Source organism: Oncorhynchus nerka, linkage group LG23, assembly GCF_034236695.1.
Source record: "Oncorhynchus nerka isolate Pitt River linkage group LG23, Oner_Uvic_2.0, whole genome shotgun sequence".
NCBI lineage: Eukaryota > Metazoa > Chordata > Actinopteri > Salmoniformes > Salmonidae > Oncorhynchus > Oncorhynchus nerka.
The window spans coordinates 54,562,175-54,584,071 of NC_088418.1; the positions used below are offsets into that span (position 1 = coordinate 54,562,175).

At 49.2% G+C, this 21,897-nt stretch overlaps 1 protein-coding gene across 2 annotated transcripts in view; it reads right to left on the minus strand.

Moving 5' to 3' along the window:
* The window catches only part of LOC115107059 (N-acetylglucosamine-1-phosphotransferase subunits alpha/beta-like), a 21,958-nt gene extending 1,885 nt beyond the window's left edge, over nucleotides 1–20,073 (minus strand). The window contains exons 1-20 of one of the 2 annotated variants that reach the window (XM_029630421.2): nucleotides 19,758–20,066; nucleotides 19,581–19,666; nucleotides 19,315–19,434; nucleotides 18,878–18,928; nucleotides 18,193–18,395; nucleotides 17,974–18,038; nucleotides 17,637–17,771; nucleotides 10,088–10,249; nucleotides 9,604–9,783; nucleotides 9,287–9,457; nucleotides 7,551–7,674; nucleotides 7,227–7,424; nucleotides 5,533–6,713; nucleotides 5,096–5,295; nucleotides 4,028–4,247; nucleotides 3,720–3,833; nucleotides 3,535–3,620; nucleotides 3,180–3,278; nucleotides 1,908–2,075; nucleotides 471–561 (exon numbers count right to left, since the gene is read on the minus strand). In XM_029630421.2, the coding sequence (XP_029486281.2) occupies nucleotides 471–561; nucleotides 1,908–2,075; nucleotides 3,180–3,278; nucleotides 3,535–3,620; nucleotides 3,720–3,833; nucleotides 4,028–4,247; nucleotides 5,096–5,295; nucleotides 5,533–6,713; nucleotides 7,227–7,424; nucleotides 7,551–7,674; nucleotides 9,287–9,457; nucleotides 9,604–9,783; nucleotides 10,088–10,249; nucleotides 17,637–17,771; nucleotides 17,974–18,038; nucleotides 18,193–18,395; nucleotides 18,878–18,928; nucleotides 19,315–19,434; nucleotides 19,581–19,666; nucleotides 19,758–19,889 (3,786 nt within the window). In that variant the 5' untranslated portion in view covers nucleotides 19,890–20,066. Of the gene's footprint in view, nucleotides 1–470; nucleotides 562–1,907; nucleotides 2,076–3,179; nucleotides 3,279–3,534; nucleotides 3,621–3,719; nucleotides 3,834–4,027; nucleotides 4,248–4,674; nucleotides 4,924–5,095; nucleotides 5,296–5,532; nucleotides 6,714–7,226; nucleotides 7,425–7,550; nucleotides 7,675–9,286; nucleotides 9,458–9,603; nucleotides 9,784–10,087; nucleotides 10,250–17,636; nucleotides 17,772–17,973; nucleotides 18,039–18,192; nucleotides 18,396–18,877; nucleotides 18,929–19,314; nucleotides 19,435–19,580; nucleotides 19,667–19,757 lie in introns of those variants that run through there. The other variant, XM_029630422.2, reaches the window with a different exon arrangement.
* Nucleotides 20,074–21,897: the final 1,824 nt, after the last annotated feature.

A 21,897-nucleotide genomic window follows, 5' to 3' on the forward strand; every position in this document is an offset into this window, starting at 1 on the left:
TCTCCAACTTCAAGAGGCAGTTTACAAACAAAGCACCTGATGCCTATGAAAACAAAGGAGGAGCGTAGCCTTAGGCCTGAGGAGAGGGATGATTCTTTTGGACAAAGACAAGACAGCGCCATCAGATTCCTCCATGGCCCAGTGTGGATTGCCCGTTCCGCCACGGTCGCTCTGGCGATTAACCTTTATTAGGACGGCTGAAGGAGAAACTTTACCCTGACCCCCTCGGATCTAATGGGTGTCATGATCAACAAAGAAACCATGCAACCACAATCCACTACTCACGGTCCAAAGAGGGACAGGTTTCAGTCTCATTTCAGTCATTCCAAAGCTCAACCGATAGTGAGGGATACGTGTCCCTGTAGAGCCCTGGGGCTAACTAAGTGCTAAATAGCACATCATCAAGCTACAAGTGTGCCGTTTATATTAGCGAGGCGGAAATATAGATGACAGTGTAAAGTCCTACTGACCTGCTCGGCAAAGAAGGAGACGACAGTAAAGATCACCAGGGTCACCAATACACAGTGGGTCCAGAACTTCAGCTTGTCCCGATATACTCGCCTGTAAGACAGAGACAAGACAGTAAGACAGCAAAAATAAACAAACTATTTCTGGGTCATCAATGAATTCATGACAAAGCAGATAGCTCGCTGAAAGTCATCACTCTCATATTCTGATCCCAGTCTCCAATATGACATTTGATTGGGTGATGGACAGGGTGAAATGTTTTTGGGGAGTATCAATGAATACAAAAAACAGTCACCACTATCATATTCAGAGTCCAGTCTCAATTATGAAATATTTTAGGCTTGGATTAAAGGGGTTAAAGGTCATGATGAAATGCATGTGGTTCTAGGGGAAAGGACGACAGGGTAAAGGGGTGACAATGTGACCAGACACCTGTCACTTCACTAACACCCTTGTGACTCTTGGAGTGTCGTGTGTGTGGATCATATGAGTCTAATTTTAAAGTATCGGTATCTGGGAAGATTCCTCCAGCTCAGGCCTGGCGCTATAAGAGCAGGATCCCACTCTAACCCCCTGGGATTCCCAGCGATCATTCATGGCAGTGCTGAACACTCTGAGGTGCTGACAGATAGGATCCTTCATTCTTCTCTTAGAGAAATGGGGAGAGACCTCTGTCTCACATGGCCCTGATACAGTAGGATAATGTATCTGTCTATCTATCATTTAGGACAGATACTACAATTGACAAAGCATCTGTACAGGCATCTTGTATTGTGTGCACATTGTGCTTCTGCACTGCCACCAATTAATGGTATAATGAAAAAAGAATGTACTAAATGCAGATCACATATTCAACTGATATATTCCAATATATAATACCATTCCCCTCTCTAGTATAAACCACCCCGGACCTACCATTCCCCTCTCTAGTATAAACCACCCCGGACCTACCATTCCCCTCTCTAGTATAAACCACCCCGGACCTACCATTCCCCTCTCTAGTATAAACCACCCCGGTCCTACCATTCCCCTCTCTAGTATAAACCACCCCGGTCCTACCATTCCCCCCTCTCTAGTATAAACCACCCCGGTCCTACCATTCCCCTCTCTCTAGTATAAACCACCCCGGTCCTACCATTCCCCTCTCTCTAGTATAAACCACCTCGGTCCCACCATTCCCCTCTCTCTAGTATAAACCACCCCGGTCCTACCATTCCCCTCTCTCTAGTATAAACCACCCCGGTCCTACCATTCCCCTCTCTCTAGTATAAACCACCTCGGTCCCACCATTCCCCTCTCTCTAGTATAAACCACCCCGGTCCTACCATTCCCCTCTCTCTAGTATAAACCACCCCGGTCCTACCATTCCCCTCTCTCTAGTATAAACCACCTCGGTCCCACCATTCCCCTCTCTCTAGTATAAACCACCCCAGTCCTACCATTCCTGGAGCTCTCCCATGTGGAGGAAGCGGTTGCGGTATTCTCTGGGCAGCTCGAACTGGGAGGTCAGGGGGAACATGGACTCATAGAAGTCCCTCAGCACCGCCTTGACAGTCCCTGCGTCCTTATGGCTGTGGTCAATGTTGTCGTTCAGACATATGAACTTCCTGTGAGGAAACACAGTGATGTGGTCAAATCATAAATCCACATCATGGTCATATGGAAAGGTAGTATGACAATAAAACAGGAAGAAGTAGTACATATTAATTAGGCAGGCACTAGGCTAGAGGTAGTATGACAATAAAACAGGAAGAAGTAGTACATATTAATTAGGCAGGCACTAGGCTAGACACCTACAGAAAGCACAGAGACAATGATAATTATTTGGGGGGTGCTTATCTTTGTCCTGTTACACACAGGTATGTAATGGAAATGTGTCTTTCATATCCCAACTCCCCGAGACACCGGCAGGGATTGGGGTCACAGCTAGGGTCACTAAGTACCTTGCTCAAGGTCACAACGACAGATATTTCACCTTGTCCGCTCCAGCATTTGAACCAGTGTCCTTTCAGTTACTGGCCCAATGCTCTAACCTCACCTGGGGTTCTTCCTGATGTCATCCAGCTGGCCCACCACATGTGACACGTTGGTCCGCACCATCTTAAAGGTTACTGGCCCAATGCTCTAACCTCACCTGGGGTTCTTCCTGATGTCATCCAGCTGGCCCACCACATGTGACACGTTGGTCCGCACCATCTTAAAGGTTACTGGCCCAACTCTCTAACCTCACCTGGGGTTCTTCCTGATGTCATCCAGCTGGCCCACCACATGGGACACGTTGGTCCGCACCATCTTAAAGGTTACTGGCCCCAATGCTCTAACCTCACCTGGGATTCTTCCTGATGTCATCCAGCTGGCCCACCACATGGGACACGTTGGTCCGCACCATCTTAAAGGTTACTGGCCCAACTCTCTAACCTCACCTGGGGTTCTTCCTGATGTCATCCAGCTGGCCCACCACATGGGACACGTTGGTCCGCACCATCTTAAAGGTTACTGGCCCAACTCTCTAACCTCACCTGGGGTTCTTCCTGATGTCATCCAGCTGGCCCATCACATGTGACACGTTGGTCCGCACCATCTTAAAGGTTACTGGCCCAACTCTCTAACCTCACCTGGGGTTCTTCCTGATGTCATCCAGCTGGCCCACCACATGGGACACGTTGGTCCGCACCATCTTAAAGGTTACTGGCCCAACTCTCTAACCTCACCTGGGGTTCTTCCTGATGTCATCCAGCTGACCCACCACATGGGACACGTTGGTCCGCACCATCTTAAAGGCTATCTCCTCCTCGCCCATTATCTCAAACCTGTCAAAGGAGAGGTTTCCATGTTTACTGTGATCTTAAATAGGGTCAGGATATTCAGAGAAAATGTAGGATGGGTGATATATATCGATTAAGGACAGTGGCTGATGGTAGAGAACAGGACTTTTACTTATTTGTGGTATTTTCATAGACCCAACCACCCCCTCTTCAGGAGGACAAAAATAAACGTTTTTACAGCATTTTCTTCTGTTGTTAAACACATTTGACATACATTTTTTTTTTTGAGAACAGGACTTACTTGTACTTGTTCTGGTCTTTGAAGGCCTTGTGGATGCGCTCTGTGACGGCTTTACAGTGGACCACCAGACCTTTAGTAACGGGAGGCTGTGGATTCAAATACATGAATCAGTCTCTGCACCTCAAGTCTACCACAGCTTATAAATGTTGTTGGGACACAGGACAGAGGCCGTGTAGAGTAGTCACCATGCTGGCTTCGTAGTATGCCTCCTGTGTAGGGCTAACGATATGCAGCTGGGTCAGGTTGGTGGGCAGAGTCTTAGAACAGTTGATCAGCAGCTGCTCCAGACCTGTCAGATCCTGCAACACGCCACACGCTAACCTCACTGTACCACTGGTTTGAGATCAGCTTTTAAAACAAGAGTTAAGCCAGGGTCGGTATTCATAAAGTGTCTCAGAGTAGACGTGCCGATCTATGATCACTTTGGCCTTCGATGATAGACAACATGGACACGCGGGGACCTGATCTTCTACACCCAGACTTCTCTACTGACCTGTAGGTTGAGGGGGAGCTCATGGATGCGAGTGGCCAGCGTTCGGATCTCGCGGTCAGACAGAACGCCGGAGTGGTCCGTGTCGATCTCGTCGAACACCTGCGAAACGTTGAGCGGCTGCAGGGCCGACATCAGGAAGTAGAAGTAGGAGAATGAAAACTGCATGTCCTCCGGGTGACGCACGCGGTGAGACGACGTCAGGTCAAACGCCTGTGGGAATCTGAAAGATGGAGACATTCACATATCAGTTTGTTCAGCAACGGCAGGTCAAACGCCTATGGGAATCTGAAAGGTGGAGACATTCACATATCAGTTTGTTCAGCAACGGCAGGTCAAACGCCTGTGGGAATCTGAAAGGTGGAGACATTCACATATCAGTTTGTTCAGCAACGGCAGGTCAAACGCCTGTGGGAATCTGAAAGGTGGAGACATTCACATATCAGTTTGTTCAGCAACGGCAGGTCAAACGCCTGTGGGAATCTGAAGGTGGAGACATTCACATATCAGTTTGTTCAACGGCAGGTCAAACGCCTGTGGGAATCTGAAAGGTGGAGACATTCACATATCAGTTTGTTCAAACGCCTGTGGGAATCTGAAAGGTGGAGCATATCAGTTTGTTCAAACGCCTGTGGGAATCTGAAAGGTGGAGACATTCGCATATCAGTTTGTTCAGCAACGGCAGGTCAAACGCCTGTGGGAATCTGAAAGGTGGAGACATTCACATATCAGTTTGTTCAGCAACGGCAGGTCAAACGCCTGTGGGAATCTGAAAGGTGGAGACATTCACATATCAGTTTGTTCAGCAACGGCAGGTCAAACGCCTGTGGGAATCTGAAAGGTGGAGACATTCACATATCAGTTTGTTCAGCAATGGCAGGTCAAACGCCTGTGGGAATCTGAAAGGTGGAGACATTCACATATCAGTTTGTTCAGCAACTAATTCACTTTAACGAGGTAAACAAATGAGTGCTCCGGTTGTTAGACAAGACAAGCACTCACAACAGCTACTTCGGTCTTCTATATTACTAACCCAGTATTTCCCGTATGACGACATTTCCTGCTACTCACATGTCCTGGAGCTCCTGCATGATGAGCCTGTCGATCATGTGGGGCATGTGGGCGGGGACCTTGCGGGAGGTGAAGCCAAACTGGCCGTTGAGCAGCTTGTTGACGTAGCGAAGGGAGTCGGCGAAGGTGTCCTGCAGCCTCCGGCCAGCGGCGGCGCTGTCTGCCTGGTACGCCAGCTCTCCCTCCAGACGCTCCTCCTCCTATAGGAGCCATAGAAAGAGCCAGAAAGCAGCAAGACAATACACAATTAACATTCTGATCAAATTCAGATTCCCATTTACATTTGGAACACTAAAAGTTTAACATACAGTTTCTGAGTAAAGTGTTTACGATTCAATCCAATGCACGGTTGTTCTCGATTCTATGTTCTTCATCTCAAGAGCCAGGATTCTTCCCTACTGACCTTGTAACATTATTACAAACCAACCCCAGCTCACCTCCAGCAGGTCCTGGAAGTACTTCCGTCTCTCCCAGGGCAGGAAGCCTCTATCTGAGGAGATGTAGTGCTGCAGCTTCCTGCCCAAAGGAACCCCCCGGGCTCCCTCTGCTCCTTCCTCTGGTCCCTTCTCGGCCCCTGCCCGCTGCTGCTGTGATTGGTCCTCTGATCCCCTGGCTTTGGACATGCTGCCCACCAGGGTGCTCAGCAGCTTGGAGGACGGTGGAGGTTTCTCTGTGGGGGTGGTGTCCTGGGCTTTAGCGGCTTTCGGAAACTCCCCATCCACTAGAACTGGGATGGGGGTTGCAGGAGTCTTTTGTGCTTTCTGTTTCTCTTTCTCACCAACGATGCTCGACTTGGGCACCTCCTCTGGTGCCTCGGTTCCCTCTGGCTCTTTGGTCTTCTCTGCTCCGTTTCTTTCTGGAGTGTGTTGTTCTTCTGGGTTAGCCTCCACTAGCTGTGGTGCGTCTACCTCTCTCCTCACCACATGTCCTACTAGGTCTTTAAAAGGCTTGTCCTGGGGTTTGATCTGGTCAGCTGGTATTAACCAGGGGCCCCGATTGGCCAGAGCTTTGTACGGCCCCAGCAGTATAGCCTTGGTGAGGTTATAACCCTTCATAGTGATGTCACCCACCAGGAGCTTTCCTTGCAGCCTCTGAAGCTCACTCTGCAAGGCCACCGGTAGCAGGGACACGTTCAGCGCAGGCACCTCCACGATCACCTCATTTTCCCCAGGTGACCTCTTCAGGACTCGGGGACCTTGTTTCTCCAGAGGGACATCCTCGAAAGGGACCTCAGGCTCTGCGGTGGCGGTGGTGGGCTTGGCCTCTTTGGATCCATCTTTGTGGAGTGGGTCGGACACGGACACGTTGGGCTGGGGGAGCTGGCGGGTGTCCACAGCCACGCTGAAGGTCAGGGAGAACTCCTTGTCGTCATCCCCTTGGACAGTGAGGTTGTAGTGGACCAGCGAGGCATTGTGGCCCGAGTGGAGGAGCAGGTGGACCGTCTTCCACTTGTTGGCCACCGAGGTATGGCGCACGGCCGGGTTGTCGCTGACCTGGGCCTCGGTCACCCGGCGAGCCACACCTGCAAAGCTGAAGTACGGCCTGGTCTCTCCCACCGGTAGGGTGTACAGGGTCCTGTTCTTCAGCAGGGTGACACTGTAGAGCTGGTTAAAGTGATCTACAACACACACACACACACGATTATCACTGCTCTTCCACCTCACTGGATGAGCTAATGTGACCAGACCAGGAAACACACTTGGCCGACATTCTGCGCATTTTCTCATCAATTAAACATTCTCAGTCTTCTCTTCACAAAAGTAGAATCTGTTACGAACAAATTGCAGTAAGATTTGGAGACTTGAACCTGTGCCAAAGTTTCAAAAAGAATTACGTTGTTTAAAAGGAGCTCAAGGGCGAATTGAGTTATTGTACATGCGCACTTCACAGAGTAGGCGTTCCCCCACGTAAAATATGTAAATACATGTTAAAAGGCGCAAATAGGATCTGGCTTGCTCGTGCTTGGCACTGCCCACCTCTTTGCTTGTTCTGCCCACTGTGGTCATTTGCTCCCATTGTAAACTGCACATCACATATCTTGGGTTAGTTATCAATATTTTAGCTATAAATAAAGCTTTTCCAGGTCAGGTGATTAAGAAAAACTCCTGGCCCTACTTCAGATCACACTCACCTTGTCCACAGTCGCCCACGTCGAAGCCACAGGAGAGCACGTTGCAGGCCTGGTCGCAGAACTTGTCTGCCAGCCAGGAGTTGGCACAGCCTTGGTTACAGCTGGACACGCCTCCGATGCCACCTAGACCTCCGGCAAACTGCCAGGGTTGATTACCCACTCCGCCCACACCGGTCCCAAACCGGCTGCCCCCAGCTCCTGTGTGGTGGGATGGAGAAGAGGAAGAATAGAAAGCTCAGTGAACGACGAGTTGTGACGGAGGAGAGAAGGGAAGAAGGAGAAGAGGCAGACTGGTACAGGGAGGGATAAAGGAGAGATTGTCACCCAGGCAGTCGCCACCATCCCAGTCACAGGCGGAGTTGTTGCAGGCCTTGTCACAGTAGCCATCTTTGATCCAGGAGCCTGGACAACCTTCAGCACAGTTAGGGACCGGCCACGTGAGGTACACCTGTAGGGCGAGAGGACAGGCGAGGTACAGTAGGGATGTTAAGACAATATAACAATAAACAAAATAACAGAACTTTTCCTCAAAACATAACCCAATCTCATGCTAGCGAGATACAGTTGAAGTCGGAAGTTTTCATACACTTAGGTTGGAGTCATTAAAACTAGTTTTTCAACCACTCCACACATTTCTTGTTAACAAACTATAGTTTTGGGAAGTCGGTTAGGACATCTACTTTGTGCATGACACAAGTAATTTTTCCAACAATTGTTTACAGACAGATTATTTCACTTATAATTTACTGTATCACAATTCCAGTGGGTCAGAAGTTTACATACACTAAGTTGACTGAGCCTTTAAACAGCTTGGAAAATTCCAGAAAATGATGTCATGGCTTTAGAAACTTCTGATAGGCTAATTGACATAATTTGAGTCAATTGGAGGTGTACCTGTGGATACGTCTTCTGTCTCCTAGAGATGAACGTACTTTGGTGCGAAAAGTGAAAATCAATCCCAGAACAAGAGCAAAGGATCTTGTGAAGATGTTGGAGGAAACGGGTACAAAAGTATCTATATCCACAGTAAAACGAGTCCTATATCGACATTACCTGAAAGGCCGCACAGCAAGGAAGAAGCCCCTGCTCCAAAACCGCCATAAAAAAAGCCAGACTACAGTTTAAAACTGATCGTACTATTTGGAGAAATGTCCTCTGGTCTGATGAAACAAAAATGAAACTGTTTGGCCATAATGACCATTGTTATGTTTGGAGGAAAAAGGGGGAGGCTTACAAGCCGAAGAACACCATCCCAACCGTAAAGCACGGGAGTGGCATCATTGTGGGGGTGCTTTGCTATAGGAGGGACTGGTGCACTTCACAAAATAGTTGGCATCATGAGGTAGAGAAATGATGTGGATATATTGAAGCAACATCTCAAGACATCAGTCAGGAAGTTAAAGCTTGGTCGCAAATGAGTCTTCCAAATGGACAATGAACCCAAGCATACTTCCAAAGTTGTGGCAAAATGGCTTAAGGACAACAAAGTCAAGGTATTGGAGTGGCCATCACAAAGCCCTGACCTCAATCCTATAGAAAATTTGTGGGCAGAACTGACAAAGCATGTGCGAGCAAGGAGGCCTACAAACCTGACTCAGTTACACCAGCTCTGTCTGGAGGAATGGGCCAAAATTCACCCAACCTATTGTGGGAAGCTTGTGGAAGGCTACCCGAAACGTTTGACCCAAGTTCAACAATTTAAAGGCAATGCTACCAAATACTAATTGAGTGTGTATGTAAACTTCTGACCCACTGGGAATGTGCTGAAAGAAATAAAAGCTGAAATAAATAATTCTCTTTATTATTATTCTGATATTTCACTTTCTTAAAATAAAGTGGTGATCCTAACTGACCTTAAGACAGGGAATTTTTACTAGGATTGAATGTCAGAAATTGTGAAAAACTGAGTTTAAATGTATTTGGCTAAGGTGTAAACTTCCAACTTCAACTGCATGTTATATTTATATGAAATGATAAAGAGTCTACATTAGCACAAACTTGAGCTAGTGAGCTAAATTCCAGACCATGGATCTAGTAACACTTGAAGTCTAGACCCGGACCTTCTGTCCTTTGGAGTGACTGAAGAAGTCATCAGGCCACACGTCCTTCCCGAACATGACGTCGTCGTTGAGGTAGATGAACTTCTGAGACAGGCCTGGGATTCGGTGGATGTGGGTCTCAATGGCAGGGGAACTGAAGGTGGGCAGGTGGGTGTGGTTCTGGAAGACATCCTACACAGGAGAGACAATCATATGGCAACTTGGATTTTTTTTCCTAACTAAAGGCCCAGAATTCTTCCTGCTCCAGTCACAACATCCCTTATTTTCTGTTATTGTCAACAATCATGTGAGAGTAGTACTGTAGGTCTCAGGTGTACCTGGTGTGTTACCACGGTGACGCGGGGGTTGTCCAGGTTCAGCCAGGAGGGGATCTGCCCATTGGTCACGATGAAGATGTGCCGCACCCAGGGGGCGTGTCTCTCCACCGAACGCAGCGAATAACGCAGCTCCTCGTTGTCCTCGAATCGACTGGCCGAGACGTCTTCGTCCTGCTTGGACTAGTGGGGGCAGAGAGCAGAGCAGAGGGGTCTGAGACATGCTTTCACCGTGCTCTGAATAGAGACGAATCCAAAATGTTTGCACTACATGTCATTGTATTTTATCCTCACGCTCATATAGGTAGAGAACAATGGAAGTTCTCAGTCCAGCAGTTTAGTTCCACTCAGTGATACTTACTACACCATGAATGGACAGTGGAACTGCATTAGGAGCGCTAACTCTCATCTCTTTATCCTGAACATACACCGTTGATCTTCCCTGATAGATAGTGGGCGACGGGACAGAGGCAGAGTGAGGTCCTACCTGTGTGATGGCAGTCAGGTCCCAGAAAAGATAAGCAGCGCTGATGGTCAGCTCTTTCCCGTCCAGGGTCAGGTTCTTTTTGGCCTGCTGGGTCAGGTCAGTAAAGTCCTGAGGGCTGTTCAGATGGAGCAGGGCGATACTGGCCTCCGTATACAGCTGGAACTATGGGAAAGAGCGAGACAGAAACACAAACATGTCAGTGTGGCACCAGAGACAGCAGATGCTACTCAGCATAGCCATGAGAAAACAACTTAAATATCACAGCCTTTATTTGGAGCCAAGGACACAACAAAACAGAGATATTTTTATGAACCACTTTAGACGTAGTGGCCATGTCAAAGGTTATATGGCGCTGGGCCTAAAATCCATTATTGTGACTTTGGTTACCGTTCCTGTCCCAGGGAAGAATTCCGTGTGACAGAGATGACAGAGCCACCACATGACGGGTGCATACACAGGCTACTAGGCTGAACGTGAGCTGGGTTCATCAAAATCAAATTGCTTTGTTGACCTATAACCTCTGACCCGTGACCAGTTTAGAGGATAGACCACATCAAAGCAGAGGAATCGTCACCACCAACCACAACTACTGTACCCTTCAAGAAAGAATACCCCACATTCATGCCACTGGGGATATGGGAACGTGAGTGAGTGAGTGAGTGAGTGAGTGAGTGAGTGAGTGAGTGAGTGAGGCAGGGTTCAAAGGAAGGAAAGAGTGGGGTGGGCTCTTTGGAAAATTCTGTGATGTAATTTCTGTGTGGGGGAGCTGGTATTGATCTCATGGTTGGAATGGAAGGCATGGCTCGGTCATCTCAGTCGTTGTGTGCGTGGGTCATCTCAGTCGTTGTGTGCGTGGGTCATCTCAGTCGTTGTGTGCGTGGGTCATCTCAGTCGTTGTGTGCGTGTCTCATCTCAGTCGTTGTGTGCGTCTCATCTCAGTCATTGGCTCTTATAACCATCTGTCCCGACTCCCTCATCTCTTTAGTCCCTAGCCTTCCAGACAACCCACAAACCACTGAGCCAGAACCCAAACACCTTACTGCTGCTGATCTCCCTCTCAGCCTTCGCGTTTTTTTCTCTGCTCCTGTTGTTATAGAAATCCCGAAGTTGAGGCAAGGACAGTCAACTGGAGATCACACTTCCATTTTTATTAGCCCCTTTTATAGGATCTGTTAACACACAGCTCCGTGTGTCTGTACAAGTGCACAAACACACCTCCATGTCACAGTAACACAAAGACAATAGTAAACATGGCTTTATATAGCTTTACTAGGAAAGGCATTGGCAGTATCAACATTCTCGTCCACATCTGCCTGTCAGCAGCCCGTCAAAAGATGCAGGCGTTTAGTTGAAGTATTTAAGGTCTCGTCGTACCCGTTATCATGAGCCAACGTCAATAGTGACCAGAGGATCCAAACATCAGCTGTTCCTACTCCTGACATTTAAACTACTTCATTACTTTTAAAAACGTCATTAGTCAGTTGAGACAAACCACAAATACAGCAAAACCTTGAACCACATGCTCCGGAAGCAAAACCATGAAGCCTAAATATACCTAACCTGGGTAGCCCAAACCAAATCTTGCGTGTATCACGAGAGTCTAACACACCAGAGTCCAGTAAATATTTTAGCACAACTAAAATGAGTCAGACTTGATAACATCATACGATGTCGTTCCATCATCCCTCCACGTCTCAAACTCAGCAGGGATCATCAACTAGATTCAGCTGATTTTGTTCGAGAGGATGGCTGGCGGCCCAGAACAGAGTGACAAATCATTTGTAGACTGCAAGTTGATCGCAAGAAGCCCAAACAGATGTAATATTTGACTGAAACATTATTATAAACCTTGCCTAGGTTTGTATACGATCACATGTCTCTATTAAGAGTGGGACTGCTTGGGAACAGGTTTCCCTAAATTAAAATCACAAGGAGTTCATTTCCTGCTGTTTTAACAGTATTTTCTGTCCAACAATAAATAAATCAAAATATATATAATATTTTGCGGGCCGCCAGTTGGGAAACGCTGGTCTACAATATAACCAGGGGTCATTCCAGTCATATGATGAAGGCCAGTGAGGTGAACGGGGAAATGATGCGTCTTGGTGGAATCTATGAATTCCCCGTGGGGTGGCTTGTCCAGCGATAATGTGTCAGCTTCTGGCGCACATCTTCAATATCAGCAGCCTACTTCCCTTTGATACAATCTCTCTCCATCTTTCCCCACGGTCATTATCTCGTACTGACTGTTCAATACAAATCTGAAATACCTAAAAATGATACACATAAAACAACAAAATAGTACGACTGTGTGACTATCATGGCTTTAAATGTCGTTATACTTTACTGCTACTATTGATTTAATATTTTAGTATATTCTCTACATACACACTAGCTGCACATTCTAACCTCGAGTACATAAACAATAGGCTATCCTATACAAGTTAGCTATACATTAATAACAACATGTCAGTTAGAGGAACACACAAACAGAGGGCAGTATTTTCTCGGCGACAGTGTGAGCAGATGGGGGTTGTGGGGCCTCTCCCTCTCTCCCCCCCTCCGTGTCTCTCTGCATTCTATCCCTCACCCGCCGTGTCTCTCGCTCTGTCTAAATTCCCCCCCACCCAGTCTCTTCATTCTCCCTTCCTCCTCCGTGTCTCTGCATTCTCCCTCCATCGGTGTCTCTGCATTCTCCCCCCCTCGGTGTCTCCGCATTCTCCCCCTCGGTGTCTCCGCATTCTCCCCCTCGGTGTCTCCGCATTCTCCCCCTCGGTGTCTCCGCATTCTCCCTCCCTCCGTGTCTCCGCATTCTCCCTCCCTCCATAGTCTCCCTCCCTCCGCAATCTCCCTCCCTCTCCCTCCCTCCGTGTCTCTGCATTCTCCTCCCCTCCGTGTCTCCGCATTCTCCCTCCCTCCGCAGTCTCCCTCCCTCCGCAGTCTCCCTCCCTCCGCAGTCTCACTCCCTCCGCAGTCTCACTCCCTCCGTGTCTCCGCATTCTCCCCCTCCGTGTCTCTGCATTCTCCCTCCCTCCATAGTCTCCCTCCCTCCGCAGTCCTCCCTCCGCAGTCTCTCCCTCCCTCTCACTCCCTCCGCAGTCTCACTCCCTCCCAGTCTCACTCCCTCTGTGTCTCACATTCTCCCCTCTGTGTCTCCGCATTCTCCTCCCCTCAGTGTCTCCGCATTCTCCTCCCCTCCGTGTCTCGGCATTCTCCCTCCGTCCGTGTCTCGGCATTCTCCCTCCGTCTGTGTCTCCGCATTCTCCCCCTCCGTGTCTCCACATTCTCCCCCTCCGTGTCTCCGCATTCTCCCCCTCCGTGTCTCCGCATTCTCTCCTCCGTGTCTCCGCATTCTCCTTCCTCCGTAGTCTCCCCCCTCCGTGTCTCTGCATTCTCCCCCTCCGTGTCTCCGCATTCTCCCTCCCTCCGTGTCTCCGCATTCTCCCTTCCTCCGTAGTCTCCCCCGTGTCTCTGCATTCTCCCCCCTCCGTGTCTCCGCATTCTCCCTCCCTCCGTGTCTCCGTATTCTCCCCCCTCCGTGTCTCCGCATTCTCCCCCATCCGTGTCTCCGCATTCTCCCTCCCTCCGTGTCTCCGCATTCTCCCCCTCCGTGTCTCCGCAATCTCCCTCCCTCCGTGTCTCCGCATTCTCCCCCCCTCCGTGTCTCCGCATTCTCCCCCTCCGTGTCGCCGCATTCTCCCCAATCCGTGTCGCCGCATTCTCCCTCCCTCCGTGTCGCCGCATTCTCCCCAATCCGTGTCTCCGCATTCTCCCGCCCTCCGTGTCTCCGCATTCTCCCCCAATCCGTGTCTCCGCATTCTCCCTCCCTCCGTGTCTCCGCATTCTCCCTCCCTCCGTGTCCCCCACTGAGTGTCTCCGCATTCTCCCTCCCTCCGTCTTCTCCCCCTCCGTGTCTCCCCTCCGTGTCTCCGCATTCTCTCCGTGTCCATTCCCCCCTCCGTGTCTCCGCATTCTCCCTCCGTGTCTCCGTGTCTCCCCCAGTGTCTCTGCATTACCCCCCCCGTGTCTCTGCATTCGTGTCTCTGCATTCTCCCCCTCCGTGTCTCTGCATTCTCCCCCTCCGTGTCTCTGCATTCTCCCCCCTCCGTGTCTCCGCATTCTCCTCCCTCCGTAGTCTCCTCCCTCCGTAGTCTCCCTCCCTCCGTAGTCTCCCTCCCTCCGTGTCTCCGCAGTCTCCTCCTCAGTGTCTCCGCATTCTCCCCTTCCGTGTCTCCGCCCCATCAGTGTCTCCGCATTCTCCCTCCCTCCCGTAGTCTCCCTCCCTCCGTTCTCCCTCCTCCGTGTCTCCCTCCTCCGTAGTCTCAGTCTCCTCCTCAGTGTCTCCGCATTCTCCCCCCTTCCATGTCTCCCCCTCTGCCCCATCAGTGTCTCCGCATTCTCCGCCCCCTCCGTGTCTCCGCATTCTCTCCGTGTCTCCGCATTCCCCCCGTGTCTCCGCATTCTCCCCCCCGTGTCTCCGCATTCACCCCCTCCGTGTCTCCCCCCGTGTCTCCGCATTCTCCCCCCTCCGTGTCTCTGCCCCCCTCCGTGTCTCCGCATTCTCCCCCTGTCTGTCTCCCCTTCTGCATTCTCCCCCCTCCGTGTCTCTGCATTCTCCCCTCCGTGTCTCCGCATTCTCCCTCCCTCCGTAGTCTCCCTCCCTCCGTAGTCTCCCTCCCTCCGTAGTCTCCCTCCCTCCGTGTCTCCGCAGTCTCCCTCCCTCAGTGTCTCCGCATTCTCCCCCCTTCCGTGTCTCCGCCCCATCAGTGTCTCCGCATTCTCCCTCCCTCCGTAGTCTCCCTCCCTCCGTAGTCTCCCTCCCTCCGTAGTCTCCGCAGTCTCCCTCCCTCAGTGTCTCCGCATTCTCCCCCCTTCCGTGTCTCCGCATTCTCCGCCCCATCAGTGTCTCCGCATTCTCCGCCCCTCAGTGTCTCCGCATTCTCCGCCCCTCCGTGTCTCCGCATTCTCCCCCCCTCCGTGTCTCCGCATTCTCCCCCCGTGTCTCCGCATTCACCCCCTCCGTGTCTCCGCATTCTCCCCCTTCCGTGTCTCCGCATTCTCCGCCCCATCAGTGTCTCCGCATTCTCCCCCTCCGTGTCTCCGCATTCTCCCCCTCCGTGTCTCCGTCTCCCCCCGTGTCTCCGCATTCACCCCCATCCGTGTCTCCGCATTCTCCCCCCTCCGTGTCTCCGCATTCTCCCCCTCCGTGTCTCCGCATTCTCCCCCCTCCGTGTCTCCGCATTCTCCCCCTCCGTGTCTCCGCATTCTCCCCCTCCGTGTCTCTGCTCCCCTTCCCCGCAGTCTCCCTCCCTCTCCCCCGCATCTCCCCTCCCCACCTGCCTCTCCCCCAACAACACAGGTATCTTTTGGTTATCACTACGGCAACAGCTTCCAGGAACGACACAATATTTACATCTTACAGTTATTCAGAAAATAAGCAAAAGGAATAAAACAACAATATGTACCCTCTCCACCCCCTCTGGCCGTCTCTCTGCTCTCCACCCCCTCTGGCCGTCTCTCTGCTCTCCACCCCCTCTGGCGTCTCTCTGCTCTCCTCTGGGCGTCTCTCCCCCTCTGGGCGTCTCTCTCTGCATTCTCTCCCCATCCCACCGTGTCTCTCCCCCCATCGCCGTCTCTCTGCTCTCCACCCCTCTCTCTGTATTCTCTGCATTCTCTCCCCATCCCACCGTTTCCCTGTGTCTCTCCACCCCTCGCCGCCTCTCTCTGCTCTCCCCTCTCTGGCCGTCTCTCTCTGCATTCCCATCCCACCCCTTCCCCATCCCCTGTCTCCCCCTTCCCCCGTGTCTCCCCCTCGCCGCCTGTCCCTCCTTTGCATTCTCTCCCCCTTCCCCGTGTCTCCCCCCCCGCCTGTCCTCCTCTCCCCCTCTGCATTCTCTCCCCCTTCCCCCATGTCTCCCCCTTCCCCATCTCCCTCTACATTCTCTCTCCCCCTCCCACCGTGTCTGCATTCTTTCTCCCCCGTCTCTCTGCATTCTCTCTCCCCCTCTCCGCATTCTCTGCGCCTCTCTCTCTGCCCCTCTCTGAAACTGGATCCCTGCATTGTGCTACTGACAGATGGATGGACCCCCCCCCCCACTGCCCCTACCTTCCTGAACCTCCTGTCCCCATACACTCTGCTTATAAAGGCTACCTCACCTGTGGGGCTGTAGAAAGGTCTATGTGAGACAGAGGGGGTGAGTGGGTAGAATAGAAAGATAAAACAGGGGGGAGGGGGGAAATAGAGAAGGGAAGGTCAGTAAAATCCTGGTGACCTTTCAGTGTGCTGTCTGGAACCACCCCATGGCCGCTCTCCAAGATAGGGTTTCACCCTAATACCCTTCTGTTATCACATGACCCCCGACGAGAGAGACAGAGACAGAGAGACAGTGACAGAGAAGGAGAGCCAGTAGGATGATAAGGAGGGCTCACTGTAGTCAGGAGTCTGCAGATCACAGACACTTTCTATTGTAATGTAGATGAACGGGAGAAGACAGTTTAAAGAAGGATTTTTAAGCCTCGAGATAACTGAGATATTGAATAGGCAAGACAAAATATTTAAGTGCCTATGAACAGGGTATGGTAGCAGGTACCGGGCACACCGGTTTGAGTGTGTCAAGTAATGCAACGCTGCTGCGTGTTTCACGCTCAACAGTTTCCCGTTTGTATCAACAATAGTCCACCACCCAAAGGACATCCATCCAACTTGAGTCCATGTGGAGTCCATGCCCTGACTAATAGGCTGTTCTGAGGGCAACACAATATTTGGAAGGTGTTCCTAATGTTTTGTACACTCCGTGTAGCTTTGTAATAGCCTGTCTCAATGCCTGCGGTGAGACAGAACTACAGTACAGTTATTTATTGTAAACTATGACTGGATTTTTTTCTTTGATTTACTCAAGAGTATTCTGGCTTGTTCCTGGCATTCGCCCTCCCGAAACATTTCAGTTCTGATTAGAGAAAATGATTAGATAGACAACCCGTGGCCAAACTAAACCTGGGCTCTTCACTACCATAATAACTTAAAATAGATGGAGACCTCGTCTGCTGAAGTGTTATTACTTATTTAATCCGGTATAATTATATTGTTTAAGGTCTGTGGTTATGGCAGACAGACAGTGTCCGTATTCAGTTTGAACACAATAGATTCTGTCTTGATCCTGTCTGATATACCAACGGTTGGAGCACGGCAATGACTAGCCCATCTTTCACGTCATGATTCTGAGGTACAGCAAGGGTGACATCTTGTGGCTATATGAATATAGTTACATATTATATTCATTTGTCCTGGAATTGTATATTTTTTCCAAAAAATCTGCATTTCTCATTAAATGTACATAAAATACATTGTGGCATATCTGTGCCTGGTTAAGAAAACAACGAACGTGTTCATATGATAAAATGCCATACTGTATCATGTCAAACACTGCCCTCTAGTGAAATAACAGATACCTTCTCCCTGTCTAAAATAAATACAGTATTTGACTTAGAACTGTGTTTTCCTGCTAGATTATGCCATTTGTTTTCCTTTTTCCATCCAGGTTAGTCTTACCTGCTTGATCTTGCCAGTGACAACAGATGGCAGTTTGACTCTGAGCTGCTCGGTCTCCTTGAAGGATGCTGGGAAGCCACTGAGGTAGGCCAGGCTCTGCATGCGGACCAGACCCGGTGCTTCCTTATCTGTGGTCTACAGGAGGAACAACAGCACAGTAGCTTATCGTTACCACATGACCGTGTGTCCATTTGCTTATTCATCCTTAAGGACCAGTGTATCCAACTGGGGTAAATGCTCAATCATATAATTGTGCTGGAATCAGAAAGGTCTCGGAAGTGTTGATTGTGTCTGGTGCAACAGAACTTCTAATAGCATAGAGAGTCAGGTAACTCACCAGGTAACATCTAGAGACAGAGCGCTTCAGGGCCTCACGGGGTGCGTCTGTGTAGGCCTTGTCCGCTATGGGAGGGAGGGGGGAGAAGAGACAGAGAGAGACCACTTTGCTGTGGTGACATGATTGGTGCTCTCGTACTGAGTGGGTAGCAGAACTGTGAACTGAAATAGCATGTGTGTCGAGTGCCAGTTAGGAGTGTTAGTTTCAATGACTCTTTACCATCAGCCTGGGAGTGAAAGACGACCACAGACACCGTGGTGGAGGGGTGGAGGGGCTTGGCCACCTGCAGCAGCAGCTTGGCGGTGGAGAAGGAGGGCGAGAGCGACGGCAGCTCCTTCAGAGTGACGTTGGCAGGCAGAGCCGGGTCCAGGGCTAGCATGGGCGCTATGATACAATGGGACAGCAGACATTCTAGCTTCACGCTGCAAACAGAAACACAGACGTATAAGGAGAAAGAGGGAGATAAAACAGTCACAAAAAGGTCACAAAACACCAAGATGGTGTCAACAACTCCAGTCCAACGTCTCTACTTCTACCAAACCACTATGGCTTGTGAAAAACCCCGCTCCGTCTTGCTGCAATTTGCACCCCTTGCACAAGGCTTCCTTTGTGCTGTGGTGGCATCTCACGCCTTAATGTCTGTGGTCAGAAGCCAACTGTTGTTGCAGATTGGTCGACTACACTGAGACCCTCTCTCCCAAACACTTAGTTGAGCGAGAAACAGGAAATGTCAAAACCCTTGATCTAAGACGACCGCAGTTTGTGTCTCAATAAGATGGTGCTTCATCAACTCCCTGCCCTTAGAGTTTAGAAGCATCCATATTGAGCTAAATATGTAAAGAATCAGTGTGAAAACCACAGTAAATCTACAGTAAACTACAGGTGTTTCTATCTTGTCACTCACCTGTCCTTTGGCAATTCAGTCGGATCACTTGCATTCTTCCCCAGCCGTTCCCTATGGTGAGAAACAGTCCAGAGAGTCAACGCACTGATCCGTTAACGCATGGAATGTGTTGTTGGGGAATGTTCTAGTATTGTGATTGACAATCGACCTTTGAGCTAACACAATCTCCCACTGGCAATATTAGCTAACTACCTATTTGGTGTCCCCTAGTCTTCACAACAGGATGAATGGGAATGATTCAATCACAGTAATCATGTAATGTGAAGAAGTACCCGCTTCCTCAACGGGCTAATGACCGCCTCTCAGAACACTCAGTGGACCACAGTAACCCTCTCGCCGTCCAAAACAAATATGTTCAGCGTGCATTCACGTAATACTATTTGTGTAGCCTAATGTGTGTGACATGTCACTGAAGTCTCTGTGACCATGTGAAGTACCGCAATGTTCTCTGCTCTTCCTCCAGCTGCTCTCTCACACCACGTAGCTGCTTCATCAGGTCGGTGTCCGTGCCATTCACCCAGGTGTACACCACATCTATGGGCATGGGCTGGCACAGCCTACAGCGGCACAACACCATAGAGAAGATACACATCCATTTCAAATCAGTAGACAGACAAAAGCACCATTTGGAATACTGAATTGAGACAGTTTAAAACTGGTTATCCCTGTCGTGGATAGCACTTGGGCAGGGAGGGTTTCTCACCGAGTCTGGAATGATTTCCCAGCTACATTGTCTCTATACGAGTCAAACAGTACATGGTACTGATCCCTACTCCACTCTACCACCACCTACACACAGAGAGAGAGAGAGAGGGATAAGTTAACTGCTGCATCATTGCGTTTGACAAGGGTTAGCTTGTTAGCTAACTAGGCTACTTACTTCTCCAAACTGGAAGGCAGAGATGATCATGAGGACTATCCCTCCAAAGCAGAGGTACAGTCCATAGCGATGGGACAGACAGGTGTAGGTCTGTCTCTGCAAGAGTTTCAGTACTGAATTGATTATCACCATGGTTCTCCTTTGCAATCCATATCTCTTCAGTCATTCACCGAATACGCAGGAGCATATCGGATGTTAATATAAAATAAACACTACAAAACGAACGACGTCTTCTTTGTCACATGACAACTAGCAAAAACTGTCAAAACATATGACCAACCATTGCACTTCCTTTATGGTGATGTGCGCCTTGTCTCAAATGTTCCGGGTGCTGCTTTAAGAAAACAACTCAGTACCGCCCTCTATCGACTAGGAGGAGTTGTGCTCTACATTTAGCGTGGTGTGTCCTATACAGGGGAGAGGAGGGGGGATGAATGAGCCAATTGAAATTGATTAGGTGGCCATGATGGTATGAGGGCTAGAGAGGAGAATTTAGCGACCACAGAGAGCCAGGACACCTAGCATTGGAATATTTTTTTAGACAAAGGAAAGAGTGCATCCTACTGGCCCTCCAACACCACTTCAAACAGCATCTGGTCTCCCATTCAGGACCAACCCTGCTTCGCTTCAGAGGCAAGCCAGCTGTGGGATGCAGGATGGTATGCTGCTGATTCTATGTCAACAACACAAAGGCCAAGAAGATCATTAAGGACCTCAGCCACCCAAGCCATGGCCTGTTCACCCGCTATCATCCAGCGAGTTCAGTACAGGTGCATCAAAGCTGGGACTGAGAGAGTGAAACACAGCTTCTATCTCAAGGCCATCAGACTGTTAAATAACCATCACAAGCTGGCCTCCACCCACTACCCTGGCCTGAACTTAGTCACGGTTACTAGCTGGCTACCACCCAGTTACTCAACTCTGCACCTTAGAGGTTGCGGCCCTATGTACATAGACATGGAACACTGGTCACTTTAATAATGGAATACTGTTCACTTTAATAATGGAACACTGTTCACTTTAATAACGGAACACTGTTCACTTTAATAATGGAATACTGTTCACTTTAATAATGGAACACTGTTCACTTTAATAATGGAATACTGTTCACTTTAATAATAGAACACTGTTCACTTTAATAATGGAACAATGTTCTACCCATTTCATATGTACTGTATATACTGCATTCTAGTCAATGCCAGCCTATTCAACTAGTGCTGTACAGATACTATTCTATCCACATATTCTTCAGATATACTACATATTCTCTCCACATACTGTCCATAATGTCTATACACCGGACTCCGACATTACTCGTCCTAATATTTCAAAATGTCTTAATTCCATTCTTTTATTTGTAGATGTGTCTGTATTGTTGTGTATAGTTAGATATTACTGCACTGTTGGAGCAAGGAACACAAGCATTTTGCTACACCCATAATAGCATCTGCTAAATATGTATATGTGACCAATACAATTTGATTTGATTTGACAAGGTGATGAAAGCGTTCCACAGGGATGTTGGCCCATTTTGACTCGATTGCTTCCCACAGTTGTGTCAAGCCGGCTGGATGTCCTTTGGGTGGTGGACCATTCTTGACACACACGGAAAACTGTTGAGCGTGAAACACCCAGCAGCGTTGCAGTTCTTGACTCAAACTGGTGCGCCTGGCACCTACTACCATATCCAGTTCAAAGACACAAACTTTTGTCTTGCCCATTCACCCTCTGAATGGCACCCAAACACAATTGATGCCTCAATCGTCTAAATGCTAAAACATCCATCTTTAACATGTGTCCTCCGCATCATATACACTTATTGAAGTGGATTTAACAAGTGACACCAATAGGGGATCATAGCTTTCACCTGGATTCACCTGGTCAGTCAATGTCATGGAAACAGCAGGTGTTTTGTATACTCAGTGTAGAATGGTTGCATCCCTCTGCAGGCCTACAACACAGATTAGAATGAATAATAAACAATGAAGTTAGAAATAAAGAAATACATTTAGGTTCAGAAGAGGATGTGTAGCCATTTTATGTAAAGCTTTGCGTCTTAGTTTCTGTTACATACGGAAATGATGGGACGAGGTACCGAAGTCAGCCCACACTCAACATGACTGAAATTCAATACTGTCTG